This window comes from Podarcis tiliguerta (assembly GCF_965153285.1).
Source record: "Podarcis tiliguerta genome assembly, chromosome: 4".
Lineage (NCBI taxonomy): Eukaryota > Metazoa > Chordata > Lepidosauria > Squamata > Lacertidae > Podarcis > Podarcis tiliguerta.
This window is the reverse complement of record NC_139537.1, coordinates 31,504,291-31,522,487: the sequence shown is the minus strand read 5'-3', so window position 1 is coordinate 31,522,487 and position 18,197 is coordinate 31,504,291. Positions and strand designations below refer to the sequence as shown.

The 18,197-nt window shown below is 44.5% G+C and overlaps 1 protein-coding gene across 1 annotated transcript; it reads left to right on the top strand.

Moving 5' to 3' along the window:
• The first annotated feature begins 1,200 nt into the window (after positions 1-1,200).
• On the top strand, positions 1,201-16,034 carry ILDR1 (immunoglobulin like domain containing receptor 1). Its single transcript, XM_083438993.1, has 8 exons — positions 1,201-1,520; positions 6,036-6,206; positions 7,659-7,808; positions 8,053-8,172; positions 10,086-10,232; positions 11,470-11,574; positions 12,819-13,645; positions 15,454-16,034. The coding sequence occupies exons 1-8, from the start codon at positions 1,457-1,459 to the stop codon at positions 15,493-15,495; spliced, it is 1,626 nt and encodes a 541-aa protein (XP_083295119.1). The 5' UTR covers positions 1,201-1,456; the 3' UTR covers positions 15,496-16,034.
• The last annotated feature ends 2,163 nt before the right edge of the window (positions 16,035-18,197 follow it).

Genomic DNA, 18,197 nt, shown 5'->3' with positions numbered 1-18,197 from the left:
ACTCTAATATAATAATATACGCTGCTGTGCGCAATGGAGACAAAGCTACAAATATTTAAGGAATTCCAGGGGGGAGGGAAATATTTATTTACTTTTGTCATTCCATTTGCAAATGTATATAACGGGTAACATTGGTTTCTCTCCGCGCGTGTGAAATCGGGGAGTCCTATTGAGTTCAATGGGCTGTCTCCCAAGTGTGCCCGCTTCATTTAAAATAATGAGGATCGGATCGCGCTTTTAATAACTGCATTAACAGGGCAAAAGGGGTTTTCTTCCTGGAGGTGGGGGGGGGGGAGAGAGAGAGCCTTCCTTGCTAACTTTTAATTGTTACAATGCCTGCCAACATTTTTCTGGCAGGTTTTCTGTGTGCCGGGCAGAAAGTCTGCCGGTGTGGCTACAGCGAGGGAAAAAGACAGCACCTGCTGAATTTCCTCTGCGGGGATCTTCCAGGAGGAGCAGGGAAATATCCCTGTTATGTGGTTGCCAAATGAGTGCCCGTCCACAGCTCTCCATTTTCTAATACCTATTTTGTTTTATTAGTGGGACGGCCGCATTGATCCAGAGGAGTTAATATTTGCCCGATCCTATATAGAATTAGGTTCCCTAAAATCTACATAGGATTGCACTGTTGCAACGCAATATGTGCGTGCTTAGATCTGACCCTAATATAATTTAATGGTGTTTTACTACATGTTTGGGGGTAGTTATTGGTTCGTTTTTCTTTTCTTCTTGTTTTAATTACGTATTTTGTGTGTTTCTATCTTGTATTTCTAATGCTGTCAACCCCCCTGAGATCTTCGGATGAAGGGCGGAACACTAGTTTAATGAACGATAATAATAAAGATGGTGTTTTCTTAACGACGCTTGAACAATGCAGCCCACTGATTTTAATGAACTTGGGAGCTCCTAAAGCTGCACAGGATCGGGCTGCGCACACAGGCAAAACCGCCTGGTTTTTTTGTGGGGGGCGCTCATTCATTCATTTAAAAAACTTGGGTGTTAAGGCAAGCTTTTCTGAACATAGAACTTACTTCAGAGATTAAACTGCCAGGGGTCATCTGGCTTGTACAAACGAAGTTTCTTCGCTCTGAACTCGGAGAAATAAAAACGAGAGGAGAGGCCTGGCGAGGAACCGGGGCAGGTAGCGAGCCGGGAGGCGGGGCCCGTCCTTCCTTGCAGGGGGAGAGGCGAAGCACCTGCCGGAATGCGCCTTAGGGCGCAGCTGGAGGAAATGGGAAAGCGCTCCAGCAACAGGTGCCGGGGGAGATCGAGCCGAGGGAGGAAGGGAGTTGCTTGCAGCGGCTCGCTCCTTTCCAGATAATACTAACAATAACAATAATAGTAAAAGGCGAGGCTTCCCTTCCCAAGCGGAAAAGCAAGGCCAACACCTCCCTGAGTAGAGGGTGAGGTTTGTTTGCGCAGAGGGATCCGGCCGGTGGGCGGAGGAGGCGGCGCCATGGCCTGGAGCTGGCGATGGCAATACCTAGGGCTCTTTCTCGGTCTCAGCTGGCTCCCGACAGGTGAGTCGTGGGGGGCGGCGGGGACCGGAGCTGAAAGGGGGAAAGGAGCTGCCTCCCGATCTCCGTGATCTTTCGTCTTTTCCTTGCTGGCGGCGACTGGTTTTAGTAGGCGATTGTCTCCTAAAGTTTCCTCCCGCCCTATTCCTTCCTGCTCCTTCGCTTGTTTTACAGTACCTTCCTCAAAGGCAGGTCTCCGAGCTAATATGATTTTAAAATACGATTTTAAAAGGGGGGATACACACACACACACACACACACACGTGTGTGTGTGCGTGCGTGTGTGTATCCCCCCTTTTAAAATCGTATTTGCTGTAGTTGTAAACTTACAGGCACACAGAGTGGATACATATGTAAAGAACTTTTGTCCTCCACAAAAATACAAGTAGGAAAAGGTGGAAATCTATGTACTAGCTAGCATTTGGTGTAAACAGTTTAGCCACAATTCTATTTACTGTACATATGTGTAAGCATGTGAAAAGTTCACTGGTTTATCTCCCAATTGCCCTCCTGGATATTAGGTGCAGCATACTTTAAATAAGAAGTTGATTATTATCAATAGGACTGTAGCTCTGCTGCTTTGGAGGAAAATGCATGTACAGTGCAATGTGTAATGGCAATGAATTAGACTAGATGGAAGTATGCCTTATTGGTTTCATTAAGGCTTACTTCCTGGTAAGTATAATTGGAACTGCAGTCTAAATATATTTCTCGTGTCTATAATTCAAATGTAAATTGTATTTTTAAACAAGTGTCTTCACATTCTGTCCTGTATTAACAGTGCTCACTGTCACACACACACAAAATAGAAGTTACAGCCTTCAGCCAAAGATAGGTTGAGCCTGGTCCTAGTTTAATTTATTCCCAAGTAAATACATTTAGGATTGCAGTAATAATGTCACAGCCACAAAAATAACCAGTATGTGCACTTCTTAAGCCCCTGGCCATTCATTCTTGTAAAGGCACTTCATTCCAACTAGGTGCTGTCAAGTGTGTTTGAGTAATTCTATCTAACACAGTGTTTATATTATGTTATCTCAAGTACTGTTGATATCTTTGGTATTGTTAATGCCTTGAATACTTTTCTGGTATTATCGTGTATACCTATGATAGGGAAAACACAGGAGTCTGGCTAACCTAATGTGTATTTAAAAGCTGTTTAATAGTATTAAATAGTATAGCAATAGTATTATATTAAATTGTATTTGGCTATAATTGAGATTTAACAACAAGCCTTTCTCTCTTTTCTGCTTATTTCCTTCTTGGTTATGCTTTGTCTAATGCTGTATATTGTTTTCTTGATAAACTATTCTACTTTTCATAGACTGTTAGCTGTCCCAAAAACATTCATGTTGATAGTGTGGAATTAATAGTATATACGGTATCTTATTTTTGTGGCGAAACCTACACACAAGCCTGCAACCTCCCTATTGCATGAGTCAGAAAAAAATATTTGTACTCTGTTAAATTCAAAGTGCTAGAGAAGTCTCAACCCTGATTTATCTATTACAATGGAATCATGTGTGTCAACTCACAAGTAAGAGCCATTAAATTCAATGAGTCTTGCTCCCAGTGATAGGATTTCAGCCCAACGTATGAGTTGGGGCAGGCTATTTTACACATATTTGATGCACATATTAGCACAGTGGCTCATGACATATTTTTATACAGCACTGCAAACCACCACTTCTACATTTAGGGAAAAGGCCTTTTTGGAACACTGAAGACTGGAGTCAGGGGGGTGTGTTTAATAGTATGTTTTAATTATTGTAACCCACCCTGGGACCTTAGAGTGAAGATTGGAGGAGGAAATTAATAGTAAAGCTCTGTTTTGCAAGGGCTAGCGTACAGGCTCAAAACTAGCATGTTTTCAAAAATATACAGGTGCACATCATGTGTAAACTAGGGATATAGCCCAGGTAGGTGAATGCCCTTGCAAGATATAATGGTACCTCGGTTTTCGAACATCTCCGTTGATGAACATTTCGGTTTTCAAACACCTTAAATCCGGAAGTAAATACTTCGGTTTTTGAACATGCCTCGGAAGTCGAACATGCCATGTGGCTTCCGCTGAGTGCAAGCTCCTAAGGCCTAGCTGTCGGCTATTGTGTTTTCAGTTTTCTTAACTCGAACGGTCTTCCAGAACGGATTATGTTCGAAAACCAAGGTACCACTGTACTTGGAAGCAAGCAATAGATACAGAGCTCTTCCAGAAAATGAGTTATTGAAAAAGTTGAACAAAAAGTAGTGAGGGCTGTTCCAAAGAAGAAGAGAGATTGGGGATTGTTAGTACCAGGGTAAAATCCAAAAAGGTGGTAGAAAAGGGAAAGTTTTCTTTGACATGGCAAACTTTACTTGAGTGGACATGCTGGAAATGTCATGTGAGAAAAGGCATAAGAGGTGCAAGAAGGACACAGGGCTGTAGCTCAGTGGTAGAATGTCAACTTGGCATGCCAAAGATCGCAGGTTCAAACCTTGGCTTCTCCAGATAGGGGACTGCCTGAAACCCTGGAAAACTACAGCCGGTCAGGGTAGACAGTACGGAGCTAGCTGGACCAATGATCTGACTCTGTATAAAACAGCTTCCTTTGTTGTTAACTAACTGGGAGCCCAGCAGCCAACCAGCCTGCAAGATCTCCTGAAAGAAATCCAGAAAACCCATGGGAAACCCCGTAATAATAATAATAATTAGTAGTAGTATTATTATTTATTATTTATACCCCGCCCATCTGGCTGAGTTTCCCCAGCCACTCTGGGCGGCTCCCAGTCAAGTGTTAAAAACAGTACAGCGTTATATATTAAAAACTTCCCTGAACAGGGCTGCCTTCAGATGTCTTTTTAAGATAGGATTGCTGCTTATTTCCTTCACATCTGAAGGCAGGGTGTTCCACAGGGTGGGCGCCACTACCGAGAAGGCCCTCTGTCTGGTTCCCTGTAACCTCACTTCTCGCAATGAGGGAATTGCCAGAAGGCCCTCAGCACTTGCTTAGTTTAGGGTGCTTGCTTAGAAAAGGCTTGCTTAGTTTAGGGTGCGTAAAATGCATGGGTAGGCAAACTAAGGCCCGGGGGCCGGATCTGGCCTAATCGCCTTCTCAATCCGGCCCACAGATGGTCTGGGAATCAGCGTGTTTTTCCATGAGTAGAATGTGTCCTTTTATTTAAAATGCATCTCTGCATTATTTGTGGGGCATAGGAATTCGTTCATCCCCCCCCCCCCAAAAAAAAATATAGTCCAGCCCCCCACAAGATCTGAGGGACAGTGGGCCGGCACCCTGCTGAAAAAGTTTGCTGACCCCTGATCTAATGGATTAGCAAACAAAGACCCACAAAAGGGTGTGCTGGTTTGGGTCGGGTCTTTGAATGGATTGTTTCCAGGTGAACAAAAGAAATGTGACCCCCATTTCCTGCTTGGCGAAAGGAAAATGAGTTTCAGAGTAGAGCTGTAGCGCAGACTGTAGAGTTCTTTGTTAATTGTTTTATAGTATACTTCTCGTGGAGACTCTGAAGGCTCGCGTACACTTCTGCTTGTCATGTGCCCAGAAAGCATGAGTCCAAGCAGTTTTCTGTTTGCCCTACTTGCCTTCTCAGGAAAAACCCCACTCCTTAGCACTGAAACACAGCTATCTGCGGAAAACCAAATTGACCTTCACTCTGATTCAGCGGTAAAGATCTCGTTTTCCTAAGTGAAAGCGGAACTCTGGATTAGCCCTCACTCTCAGGGTTTTCAATAGCCAATGGATTGGCGATGTAACATTTCTTTGATTGAAATCACCCCATTCTATGAGGGATGCTGCTGCTCCCTTTTAGTTTTACTGGAGGGTGTTGGTGGGAACTTTCATGTACATTTTGTCCTAATTTGCTTTTCAGATCACTCTCCCAGGCAAAATTAAGACTTTTAAGGCACAGCGCTCATATAGGGATATGCAAGCATGCTAGTTCCCTCTGGCATCAAATGTGACTGAAACTATCAGTTTCCTGTAGGTTGGATATGCATCTTCTCTGCTATAGCAGGGAGTATAAAGTTCCAAACATAGATTTCCCACAGACTTGGCCAACCTGAAGAACTCACATTCCCCTTTTGTGAAACTATTACGCCTCCTCTACCCTTATTGTGTGAGAATGCCCTCATCCCAACTTCTAGGACATCCCGAATAAAGCTGTCGTTTACACAGCTTCTTCCCTATGACATTTTTTCATCTATCTTACACTTGCTCCTGCTGCTGGTAAATTCAAAGTTTATGGCACTGCTGTCTTCCAAAGCCCTATCAGATCCAGAACTAGGAAAAACTAAGTCCTGTGGGTACAGACCAGACGCAAACTGTAGAATATGTCTGCACAGTCACACAAGTAATGAACCAGTCCTTTGAAAAACTTTATGTAACTTGATTTGTTTTTTTTTTAACTAAATCTCTGTATACTTAGTTTGCTGTCTGCATTGGTAGATCCCCCCCCCCCCCGGGGCATAGGGGTGCTTTTCATATGCTTACTGATAGCTGTTGTTCGTGTTCTTCATTGCAGGTTGTTTCTCCATCCTAGTGACTGTGCCAGTTGCTGAGCGATACACAACTTTATTTGCCTCTGTGACCCTCAGGTGTGACTACAGTACCTCTGCCCCACTGCAGGATGTGCTGGTTACCTGGCGCTATAAGTCCTTTTGCAAGGATCCCATCCTTGACTACTACAGTGTTGGTGAGTGCCACTGATTCTTGCGGCCACCACCAAGGATTGCTCTCCACACACATGAGAAGAGACAGGAAGGAGGGAGGGAGCCCCAGGGAAGACAGTTGTTTGACTTGTTGTTCTCCAGAGCCAAATAATGGGGAAGTTGATCTTTTCGGTCTCTGAACCAAAATGGATGCAGTGATAGCTAGAAGATGCTGCTTTAGGAAATGACTGCTTGTGCTTTCACTTTTAAGACACTGTGTTATCTTTGGAATGCTTGAAACCCTAGTTCATGGGTAGGCAAACTAAGGCCTGGGGGCCGGATCCGGCCCAATCGCCTTCTAAATCCGGCCCGCAGACAGTCCGGGAATCAGCATGTTTTTACATGAGTAGAATGTGTCCATTTGGTTAAAATGCATCTCTGGGTTATTTGTGGGGCATAGGAATTCGTTCTTTTTTTCCCTTTCAAAATATAGTCCGGCCCCCCGCAAGGTCTGAGGGACAGTGGACCGGCCCCCTGCTAAAAAAGTTTGCTGACCCCTGCCCTAGAGGGCTCTGTGATTTTAGGAAAGGGAGCCTTTCACTTTCAGTCATGCTCTCCTTTGGCTCTAGTACTTTCAATTCAAAAGGAAAAACCTGAAGTTTAAGACTAATTTCTCCTCTAATACTGAGCTCAACCAGAGAGTGCCAACAAATTCAGGAAGAGGATTGAGACTTGTGTTGCACTACACTTTGGCCCATAGTCTGACATGGATGAACCCCAGCCCACCTTCTAAGTTGGGGGTCAGGGAGGGACTGTCTTTAACCTCACACCCTCTTTTCAGAGGCACCCTAAAGCCAATCTGGAACTCAGTTGCGATATTGGAGAAGGGATTATATCCCACATTGAATGAGGAGCAAAGGTCCCTACAGTCAAAAATGTTGGCAGGCTATCAAGGCTAGCCAAAAGTTGTGAGCCTTTTACCCATCATCCTTCAGTCTGGATAGGCTTAGTGAGATGCTCAGAGTTCTTGCAATTTGAACCATAAATGATAGCTTTCACTATTGTAAAATTAGATTAAAAGTATTGGGTTTCCAAAGCATTGTTTTGGTTATCTGTATGGTCTAATGTCCACCAATTTTTTCTTCCCTCTTTGTGCCAAATCCTGATAGCTTATCCTTGATTCAGACTGTGGCTTGCCAACTTTTTCAAATATATCCCGAAGTCTCATCCCACATTGTTTCCCCATATGCCCAGCAAAGTTTGCAGTTCATATAGCATCAGAGCTTGCTGTCTCCGGAAGTTAATTGACTCTTTGGTAATTTCTCCTCTCTACCCCCGTAATTTTTTCCTGTTGTTACCACTTATAAAGGGACAGGTAATAAACATAGTGTGATCTTTCCTCACTGGGATTTTAAGGAGCACTATTATGAATTTAATACTTTGGATTTAAATAAACCGGCATTCATTTTGTAATTCATCCCCTTTGTTTCTTGCAGCCTATCAAGCAGGCCTAGCTATTGGCCAGGACCCTTCCAACGACTGCAATGACAATCAGCGGGAAATACGCATTGTTGCTCAGAGAAGAGGGCAAAATGAACCTGTGCTTGGTGTTGATTACAGACAGCGGAGGATAACCATACAGAACAGTAAGACCATTTGAGCAGGGACTGGGAAACTGGCCTGTAGAGGTCTCATTAGTGCTAAGGAAACAGCCTTAAGCAGCACAAAGTAATTGTATCTTACGGAGGTGTAAATGACTCGGAATGCAGTTTCAGCTCTCCAAAAGTCTGTTTGCACAATACTTTTTGCAATTCAGGAATCTGCTGTCATGGTATGAGAAGACTATCACCCAGTTGCCTACTTTCGCCATGCTGTGTTTTTTCTTCATAGAAGCAGATCTCCTGATCAATGAAGTGATGTGGTGGGACCATGGAGTCTACTACTGTAATGTTGAAGCTCCAGGAGATACAAGCGGAGACTCAGACATAGAGGTCAAGCTCATTGTTCTCAGTACGTAGCACTGTTCTATTTTTTAAATTTTATTTTAGGGTGACCTTCTCTTCATTTTTTTTCTTACCATTTATGAAGTTTTAGAGAACAAAGCATGGAGAAAAATGAGCCATGCTCTGATCCTAAAGATGTTTACTTCCAGGGTTATCGCTTATTTCAATCCACATATTAAAAAGGGAGAAGAAGACACCAGCAATTCCTGATCTTGAGTTGCTGGAATGCAGCCTACTGTATCTCATGCCTCTGGCCCTTCCAAGCACTGGCATTCAGTTCTCAAAAGGCTGCCTTCAAAAGGCTTCGAGATAGGAGGACGCTTGGAAGAAATTTAAAGACTATTTACAGAAACACTACAAGATTAATGAATGTTAAAATAACACCAGATTGAATGTATAAGGTTATTGGAGTAAAATTTTAAGGATCAGAAGACCCAACATCTTAAGTTCTAAGCATTGAATAAGCTATATTAAGACATTCAAATCAGAAAGGAGGTTAATTATGACAGAGGGAAGGGATTTGTTGTTTAATTGTATGAATTGGAATACAGGGAAGGGAGACTCGGGGAAGTCAGAGAAGCAAGTTAATGCAAGATCAATATGAAGATAAGATTGTTTTTATTTCTGTTGTTTGTAGTATGTTATGTTTGTGTATTGTTTGTTGCTTTTGTTTTGCTTTGTCGTCTTTTATGCAAAATCGAATAAAATATTTAAAAAAAAAAAAAGAGAGAGATAGGAAGACGCTATTTCTGTATGCAACCGCTGCAGCAAGGATCCTACTTGCAAAAATCTGGAAGGGAAATTACAGTGGATGCTCAGGTTGCGAACGTGATCCATGCGGGATGCACGTTTGCAACCCGCGTCTGCGCATGCGGGGGTTGCGATTCAGTGCTTCTGCACATGCGCAAAGTGCAATTTAGCACTTCTGTGCATGCATGACCGCCGAAACCCAGTAGTAACCAGTTCTGGTACTTCTGAGTTTCGGCGGTCCGCAACCCGAAAAAACGCAACCTGAAGCGGCTGTAACCTGAGGTATGACTGTACATACCGACAAAGGAAGATTGGCTAAACAAGCTTTTAGAATTTATTGAATGGGCAAAACTAACCACAGTAATAAGATATTAAACAAACCAGAAATTAAGATCACAGTGGAAATGGTTTGAAGAATATATGAGCAAACACTGTGCTAAAGACAACATGCTGATATGTCTAGATTAAGTTGAAGTTGATTCAGAAAACAAAATATTAGTTAAATAACAATACTAAAAATGAGTTACAAATTGCCATATAAATAAGAATATAATAAACATAAGAAATGACAAACACTGGTGGAGGGAAGTCACGTAGGTGTAACATTTATGTTTGTATTTTTGTATTGTTGGTACAGTGGTACCTCGGTTAAGTACTTAATTTGTTCCGGAGGTCCGTTCTTAACCTGAAACTGTTCTTAACCTGAAGCACCGCTTTAGCTAATGGGGCCTCCTGCTGCCAACGCCACACGATTTCTGTTCTCATCCTGAAGCAAAGTTCTTAACCCGAGGTACTATTTCTAGGTTAGCGGAGTCTGTAACCTGAAGCGTATGTAACCTGAGGTACCACTGTATTTGAATGGTTGTAGTTTTAATGTTGTGTGTGCATTGTATATAATAAGATATATTTTTTTAAAAAAGGCTGCCCATTATGCAACGAGCCCTCAGACTGGGTTTCTCTACCCCTGGAATAAACAAACAGTTTTTGTTAAGTCTGAATGCAGCACTCTGTGTGAACACCATGTCTGTTTTGGATGACCTATCTTGTGAGGGAAGATTGCAGAAAGCTTCCTTTTTGGTGCAGGAAGCTCATCGTACAGGCATCTAGTAACAAGAAAAGCAAGGTGATGGGGGATGATAATAGGTTTGAATGTCCTCTTTCCCCCACCAGATTGGCTGACTGTCGTCCTTATTGTCCTTGGTGGCCTCCTCCTCCTCATGCTGATAGGGGTGTGCTGGTGCCAGTGTTGCCCTCAGCATTGCTGCTGCCATGTGCGCTGTGCCTGCTGCCCAACTCGCTGCTGCTGCAATGAGAAAGGTAAATCGGAAAGCAGGCTGTCTGCCCCTTGCATTTGTTCCCAGGGAAACAATAACAACAGAAGGTAAAGGTAAAGGGACCCCTGACCATTAGGTCCAGTCGTGGCTTACTCTGGGGTTGCAGCGCTCATCTCACTCTATAGGCTGAGGGAGCCGGTGTTTGTCCACAGACAGCTTCCGGGACATGTGGTCAGGATGACTAAGCCGCTTCTGACGAACCAGAGCAGCGCACGGAAACGCCGTTTACCTTCCTGCCAGAGCAGTACCTATTTATCTACTTGCACTTTGATGTGCTTTCAAACTGCTAGGTTGGCAGGAGCAGGAACCAAGCAACAGGAGCTCACCTTCTGATCGGCAAGTCCTAGGCTCTGTGGTTTAACCCACAGCGCCACCCACGTTCCAATAACAACAGAACAGGTGTATTAAATCCAAAGTTGTTTTCGTACATGCTTTAACAACGAGCAAGCCGCTTGGACATCCTCTGTGGGATTTGGGGTGGTCGTGAAGGGGAAATACGGTACTGCTCAGTTTGAAACCTGACTCTGCATGTTATCCAAAATGTACACAAATAGGAGGACCTTCGTAGTTTCCTCCAAGTAGTTCACGGTCATGTTTTATCCTCGCACCAAGCCTGTGAAGTAGATTAGAATAAGAGACCATGATTAGCCTAAGGTCACCCAGTGAGTTTCATGGCTGCGTCAGGTTTTGAACCCTGGTCTCCCAGGCCCCTGATATGAAATTCTAACCACTATGCCCCATCTCCATCCCTTTCTGCCATTTGCGTTTACTCTTCCAGCAATGTGTCTCCGCTCCTCCACATGCAGCTGCTGGGTGACCTTGGGCCAGTCACACTTCTTTGAAGTCTCTCAGCCTCAGTCACCTCACAGAGTGTTTGTTGTGGGGGAGGAAGAGAAAGGAGAATGTTAGCCGCTTGGAGACTTCTTTGGGTAGTGATAAAGCGGGATATCAGATCCAAACTCTTTTCCTTCTTCTTCTTCTCTTCATGGAACATGCTGAAGTAGACCATAATTTTATGTTGTATTGTTTCATGCCACCCCAATCTTGGAGTGCTGCAAGATTCCAGGGGTTCAAGGCATTCTAAATCAAGCAAGGAGGAACCTCCCTGTCACTTATTTTGGCTTCCAATATTGCTATTCTATAAAATCGAGAGAGAGAGAAAGATCTCCAGAATGCTTGAGTGCACTTGTATAACATCTATTGCTTTTTCTGCCCTCTAGTGCTGGAACGACATCAGTTTATGAAACAGGCTCAACAACTTTTCCCATGGATGACGCACCACTCCCAGTCATCTTCATATCAACTAAACCCATTGCTACAGAGAGGTAGGGCTGCGTCCACAAGTCCCAAGGGAGTGAATAAAGGGAGTGAACAGCAGTTTAATGACTTGGATGCTTGTGGTTTGGCTTGATGGTGATGCTTCTCCCAGAGGTGAAAGAGCATCAGAGGCTACCAACCCAGCTGCTCAGAGGTGGTGAGATTCAGGGCTGAGCTTATTCGTTACACCGGCAAGTGGAAGCATGTAATCTGGTATCTGTAAAGACTTTGCATCTTGTTTCCCATAGTGACAAGCCAGTTGTTTTGGACAAAGCCCAACAAATGTTTCTGGGAAATCCACAACCAGGGGGTGAAGAAGAGAAACCTCTCCCATTGTTTTGGGGGGTGTTTCTTTTTTCGTCCATCTGCAAACCTTGAAGTTTCCAAGGCCTACCAGTTCCTCTCTTTTGTACACAAATGGAGCAGCCCTGGGCTCCATGAGGATCCACACTCACAGAATTAGATTTCTATTTGCATTTAAGAAAGATTGCCCCTCTGTGGATTTCTTTTTGTAATCCACTTTTAAAGCCTTCTAAGCTATTCACCATAATTACATCTTGTAGCATAGTGAACTCCATAGATTAATTATGCCTTGTGTGGTGATGTACTTTATCTGTCTTGAATCTACTGTCATCCAATTTCATTGGGTGACACACACACACACACACACCCCGAGAGAGAGAGAGAGAGACCACTCTTCTACCCTAGGCAAAATTTTAGAAACTGAGTTGCTTTTGTTTTCTAAACTAAAATGCTCCAAACAATTACTGTTATTTATTAAATTTATATACAGCCCTTCACCCGAATATCACAATGTAGCCTTTTCTCCTAAGGAAGGTCCTCTACTTGTTGATTCCTTTGCCTCCCATTTTTCTGCACTTTTTGAAGCTGTCTTTTTAGCAAAGGGGTGATCAAGGCAGGTACTTGCCAATGAGGTCACGCCCACTGTATATGCATTTGGAGCAGACGAAGTTTAAACAAATTGATCTGCTGCTACTACATTTAGTTTGAGTCTCTGTCTTAATGCTAAATTGGAAGCCTTTACTTCTGGGCTAACAAAATCTACCCCCCCCCTCAAGATGCTGTTGTCCTCTGGCTCCCATCAGCCCAAGCCAGCATGGCCATTGGTTAGGGATGATGGAAGCTGTGGTCAAGCAACATCTCGGAGGGACACAGTTTCCCAGTCCCTCTTGACCTGGCTTTCTCTCATGGCAGGTGTCTTTCTTCCCTCTACCCACCTTCTGTTACATAGATATGTCTCTGCAGAGCAGTCAGCCACGGATGCCTCCACTTACCCAGTTGCCCTCCAACAAGCTCTTGGAGCAGCTTGAGTCGGAGGTCAGGAACCTTGGCGTTTCCCAGCCCATGATACCTTCGCACCGCGTTGAGAGCAGTCGTCATCCTAGCATCCTCTCCTCTCTGGGCTCAGAGATTGTGGAACGCAGAGTGATCCAACTGCCTCCCATCATTGAGCGCATCCCATCCTCCCGCAGAACTAGTGGCTCGTCACGACCACGGCGGTCGACATATGCCTCGCGACCCCGGAGCCAGGCGAGTGACGACGAGAGGGAGAGGAGAAGGAGGCGCTTGTCTTTGGACGAAGAAGATGATTCCTACTCCAGTTATGACCAGGAACTCCGGAACAGACCTAGAGACCGCATAGTCGAGAGGCAGAGGGCTGGCAGCCATTATGACAGGTCTCGGAGTTCTAGGCCAGACTTATCTCCCGTTTTGCATGGTAGGAACAGTTCTGATTCGTACCCTGAGGAGGATAGAAGGGAGCGTTCCGCACGGCATCCCTCTGACAGAAGGTATTCAGGGCAGCGGGCTTATCGACCTCTCAGTCAGAGGAGCAGGGACTCTTATCGCCAGGGCCGCCGCCGCCATCGCAGCTGTTCTCCACCATCCCGCCGGGAGTCGTGGAGTTCATCTGATGAGTACGAGCACTTCCAAGGGAACAGCAGGCGGCATCGCCAGCGCCGCTCTCCAGACTGGCCAGAGAAACCCCCTAGTTACCGCTCGGTAGAAATCATCCCAGCCAAAGGCGACAAAGCCAGAAGCCTTGCGGAGCAGCAATCGGTAAACTAAGTGTGACAAATATTATCTTTCATAATCTCATGGGTTTGTAGCTTTGCACCCTGCTGCAGGCTACTCTCTGGCAGAGGCTGAAGACAGGAACCATACAGAAAGGGATGCCTTGTGCATTTGCACAGGGCTGCTTTCTAAAACTCGTGCCCCTGTTCAAAGACACGTGAATAGGCTCAAGAGAAGCATGGTCAAGCTCATGGCTATTTCTGAGCAAGGCGAACCAGGCCCTGATTGCCTCTAGCCTACAAACGCTTCTTCTGTCCTTGCCCCAACAAGGGCTCAACAAGTTACCAGGAGTGGGGCATGGCAGTGAGTAAGGAAGGGAGATAATGGGGAGGTGCTCTGGGGTGGGGGCAGGGAAGCCATCAGGCTGAGAACAGAAGGTGACACATCTTTTAAGGCACTGGGGTGCTTTTTCCAGCTATTGGGTATGTGGGAGCATCCATTCTAGCCCAAGAGCAAATAATGAAACAAAGCACTCCAGCCAAGAAGCTTCAGATTCTCTTCTTGGCCAGCATGGTGTTGCTATTCTGGTCTGGAGCATGGTTTGAGTTCTGGTTTCTGGTTTGAGTTCCATGCCCCCACCGGGGGGGGGGGGGGTTGGACTTGCTGGCTTTTTATTATTTTCCCAACCTGGCGGCCACTTCTGCATTGCCGCCGCCTTCTGCTGCCCCAACCCTCCCTGGTAAGTTGCTGAGCCCTTGCAAAGAAGAGAAACACCAGCTCTAAGTAAGACCACCCAAGCATTTGCATGGAAGCACAGTTGTTGTTGCTTTTGCAAGTGCTCACTTGGAGCATGTGCAAAAATGGAGCCCCTTTTAAGGCGAACGGTAGGGAAGCCTTGTGCATCTTTAGAAAGGAAGCTCTCAGTGGTGTTAGTCTGCAGCATGCTAGTGAATCAAACATTGATATGGCCCGGCCCAGTTGATGAGAGTCAAAACTGCACGTGACTTGTTTCATGTAGTTCTCCTCCTAAGAGAAAGGTAGTGGTAGTTGCAGTTTTCATAAGTAGCAAGCAAGTGGGCAGGGGTAGGTGAAAATCTGGATTAGAAAACTGTAGCATTAGGGTCAGACCTGGATCAGATACCTTTCCACTGCTGGTCTGATCCGAGTCAGGGGCTCCACATTAGCATTTTCAACGGAACCTTTTTATGCATTGCAAATTATACATGCAGGCAGCCCAAAGGTTTACAGCCCCCACCTCCTAATCTAAGGCCCTACTCTGAATCAAGCCCCCACACCAACTTATTTGTAAAAAAAATAAACTGTGCACACTCCAAAAACAAGACAAAATACCTTGCACACAGAGGTGGAGCTGTGAGACTAATATCGTGTGCAGCTGGACCTTAAAGCACCCAGCTGCAGTGGCACTTCGCTTCCCAGCTGAAGGAGGAGAAGACACCTGCTGTGAGACGAGATGGGCAGGAATGGTATATTCCAGCTTGATTCACCAATATGTGATAGTCATTAATATCCAAAGTTGCATTGCTGCGAACCACCCTTCTGTATTGCATCCATCTTCAACCAGAGGGAGCCTCATGAGTGCTATCGGCCCCAAATAGCTTGTACAAAGGTTCAAAATTTTGGAGATAATTAACAGCATCCATCGTTCAGATGAGCATCATTCAGATCAAGCAGCCTCAAATGAGACTGTGGTTGGGTTAGCCCAGTAGGGAAAGTATTGCTGTTTAACAGCCTGGGAGGGAGGGAGGGTGAGAATGAATTATCAGTGACCTGTTGCGCTGTCCCCCATTATGGCTGCTTAACAGCTGCTTACTAGCTTTCTTTTTCTCTTCTAGGAAAAAGGCAGTTCTCGCAGCGGAAGAAGTGTTGTCATTTAGCCTTTTCATCCTGCTATTGTAAAAAAAAATGTCTGCCAATCAAAACAGTCATTAGGTGTTCAGTGTAGCAGCCAACAAAAGAGGAATCTGTTTCATCTCAACCACATTCAGCCTGGATTTCCTCATCTTGGACACTTTGATTTCCAATGCAGTGGTTCATGAAAAAGCATCGCTTTGCTAATAAAGCAGGAAAGAGATGGCACTCCTTTTCAACAACATCTAGTTCCCCACATCCCTGCTCTAGGGTTTGCTAGACAGTTGGCTTTTAAAAACACGCTTTGTACAGGAATAATTTCTACAAGATTAATTGCTTCATTTTTGTACAATCTTGCAACTGCATACCCAATACATGTTGAAATTAACTGATTGCCAATGGCCTGACTCAGAGCCTGACGAAAGTAGCCTTGGATTGCATCAGACTTTGCAATTTGATATTTACATGAACTGGTTACTGAATGAACTGTACAAGACAGCTCAGTTGCTGAGCACTGTGAGCAAACAGAAATTAACCAAGATAAACATTCTGAGGATTTGGTATTATAATTCAGGTGACTCACAACTTACGTGCATTGCATTTAACTTAAGCACATTCAGCTTTACACGGTTGGCAATTTATAATAATAATAATAATTAATAAAAATAAAAAAGGGACGGGCGTCCAGGAAAAAAGACTTTGGCAATCCCACCTGGAATTGAACCCAACGCGTTTTGGCAATATGTGATTTTAGCTTTACACGCTATCCCTGGAACATAATCCCCGTGTAAGTTGAGAGTTGCCTGTGCATTGATCACCAGACCTAAGGCCTGGTTCATAGATGCACTTTCATCACTTGATGGCCAACAGATGAACAAACTCCCATTGACTTGTGTTCAAGGAGACTTGTGTGAGCCATGGGATATTTTTGATGGCACAAGGCAGCCCTGCCAAGTTCTTAGGATTTTCTTGTCCTGCTGCAGGCCCCCGTTCCCCCATCTCACAGCATGCTAAACTAGCAATCTTCCACCCTCTCTGGAGTGGCTTAGGGAGGCAGAAGTAGAGGGGGAGCCAGGAGAGATCCATTGCACCAGTGGCATCCCACTACAGTGGTGCCTCGCAAGACGAAAAGAATCCGTTCCGCGAGTCTCTTCGTCTAGCGGTTTTTTCGTATTGCGAAGCAACCCTATTAGCGGATTAGCGCTATTGGCGGTTTAGCGGCTATTAGCGGCTATTAAAGGCTTAAGGGATTAGCGGATTAGCTGCTAAAAGGCTATTAGCAGCTTAGTGCCTTAGAAAAAGGGGGTGGGGAGCGAAAAAAAATCGCAGGAACTCGCAAGACATTTTCGTCTTGCGAAGCAAGCCCATAGAGAAATTCGTCCTGTGAAGCACCTCCAAAATGGAAAACCCTTTCGTCTAGCGGGTTTTCCGTCTTGCGAGGCATTCGTCTTGCGGGGGACCACTGTATTTCTCCTCTGGATCCATCCCATTGAGTTTGGCTTGAGGAAAAATGAAAATTCTGTTGTAGAGCCAGAGTGGTGCTGTGACTGCAGTGTTGGACTTAATGCCATGGAGACCCAGGTTCAAATTTCTAGCTGGCCCCAACACCTAAATCACCTTTGGCCACTCACTTCCTCTCAGACTAGCCCTTCTCACAGAGTTGTTCTAAGGACATAAGGGGTGTTATAAGTATGCTGCTCTGAGCTCCTTAGACGAAAGATGGGATACTAAAATATGTGTGGTATCATTCAACAACACAGGTTATATGACATGCGGAACAGGCTCAAATCGAAGTAGATAAATGTGATGTTTTATTAAAAAAAACTTCCTAAGGAACCCTTCTTTGCAGAAGCTTCCTCTTTTCAGATGATGTATAGCAGAATGAAAGGTGCCTATAGCAGATATTTGCAGATACCAGATCACACCCAAATGGAGACTGAAGGTTATCCATTGCGTAATCATTTGATTTTTTTAATCACAGACTATAAATGTGCACCCAGATAACTGGTGTGCCACGAAGTTTAAACAGTAGCTAACAAAAATGTTCGTTCTGTTTATCATTTAACTTATGTAAAGTACATTTACTTGTTTTCTGAAATGTAATTGCGTCTTCTACACTGTACTAAATGTGAAATAGATTGTTAGAGACTATCAATTATATGTAGATTTAACAAGAGAAAACCTAGTCAGTGATTGGTACAATGTCTGTATTTTCCTTTCTTTTCCTGTTTTTAAAAATATATCCTGGTGGGGTTTTTGGGGGGTTGGGGGATTATTACACAATAGTTTTTTCTTTCTTTTTTATCACTTGAGCCACTGGGCCCATCACCTCCTGGCAAATAGAAGGGGAGGAAATGGAGGCAGTGAGAGATTTTACTTTTTTGGGCTCCATGATCACTGCAGGTGGTGACAGCAGCCACAAAATTAAGAGACGCCTGCTTCTTGGGAGGAAAGCAATGGCAAACCTAGATAGCATTTTAAAAAGTAGAGACATCACCTTGCCAACAAAGGTCCGTATAGTAAAAGCTATGGTTTTCCCAGTAGTGATGTATGGAAGTGAGAGCTGGACCATAAAAAAGGCTGGTTGCCGAAGAATTGACGCTTTTGAATTATGGTGCTGGAGGAGACTCTTGAGAGTCCCATGGACTGCAAGAAGATCAAACGCATCCATTCTTAAGGAAATCAGCCCTGAGTGCTCACTGGAAGGACAGATCATGAAGCTGAGGCT

Excerpts from the sequence above, each read along its gene's own strand:
- ILDR1 (XM_083438993.1), top strand. The coding sequence starts at position 1,457 with ATGGCCTGGAGCTGGCGATGGCAATACCTAGGGCTCTTTCTCGGTCTC. Across the intron at positions 11,575-12,818 it reads AAACCCATTGCTACAGAGAG|ATATGTCTCTGCAGAGCAGT; the intron begins GTAGGGCTGCGT and ends TCTGTTACATAG. Across the intron at positions 13,646-15,453 it reads GCCTTGCGGAGCAGCAATCG|GAAAAAGGCAGTTCTCGCAG; the intron begins GTAAACTAAGTG and ends TTTCTCTTCTAG.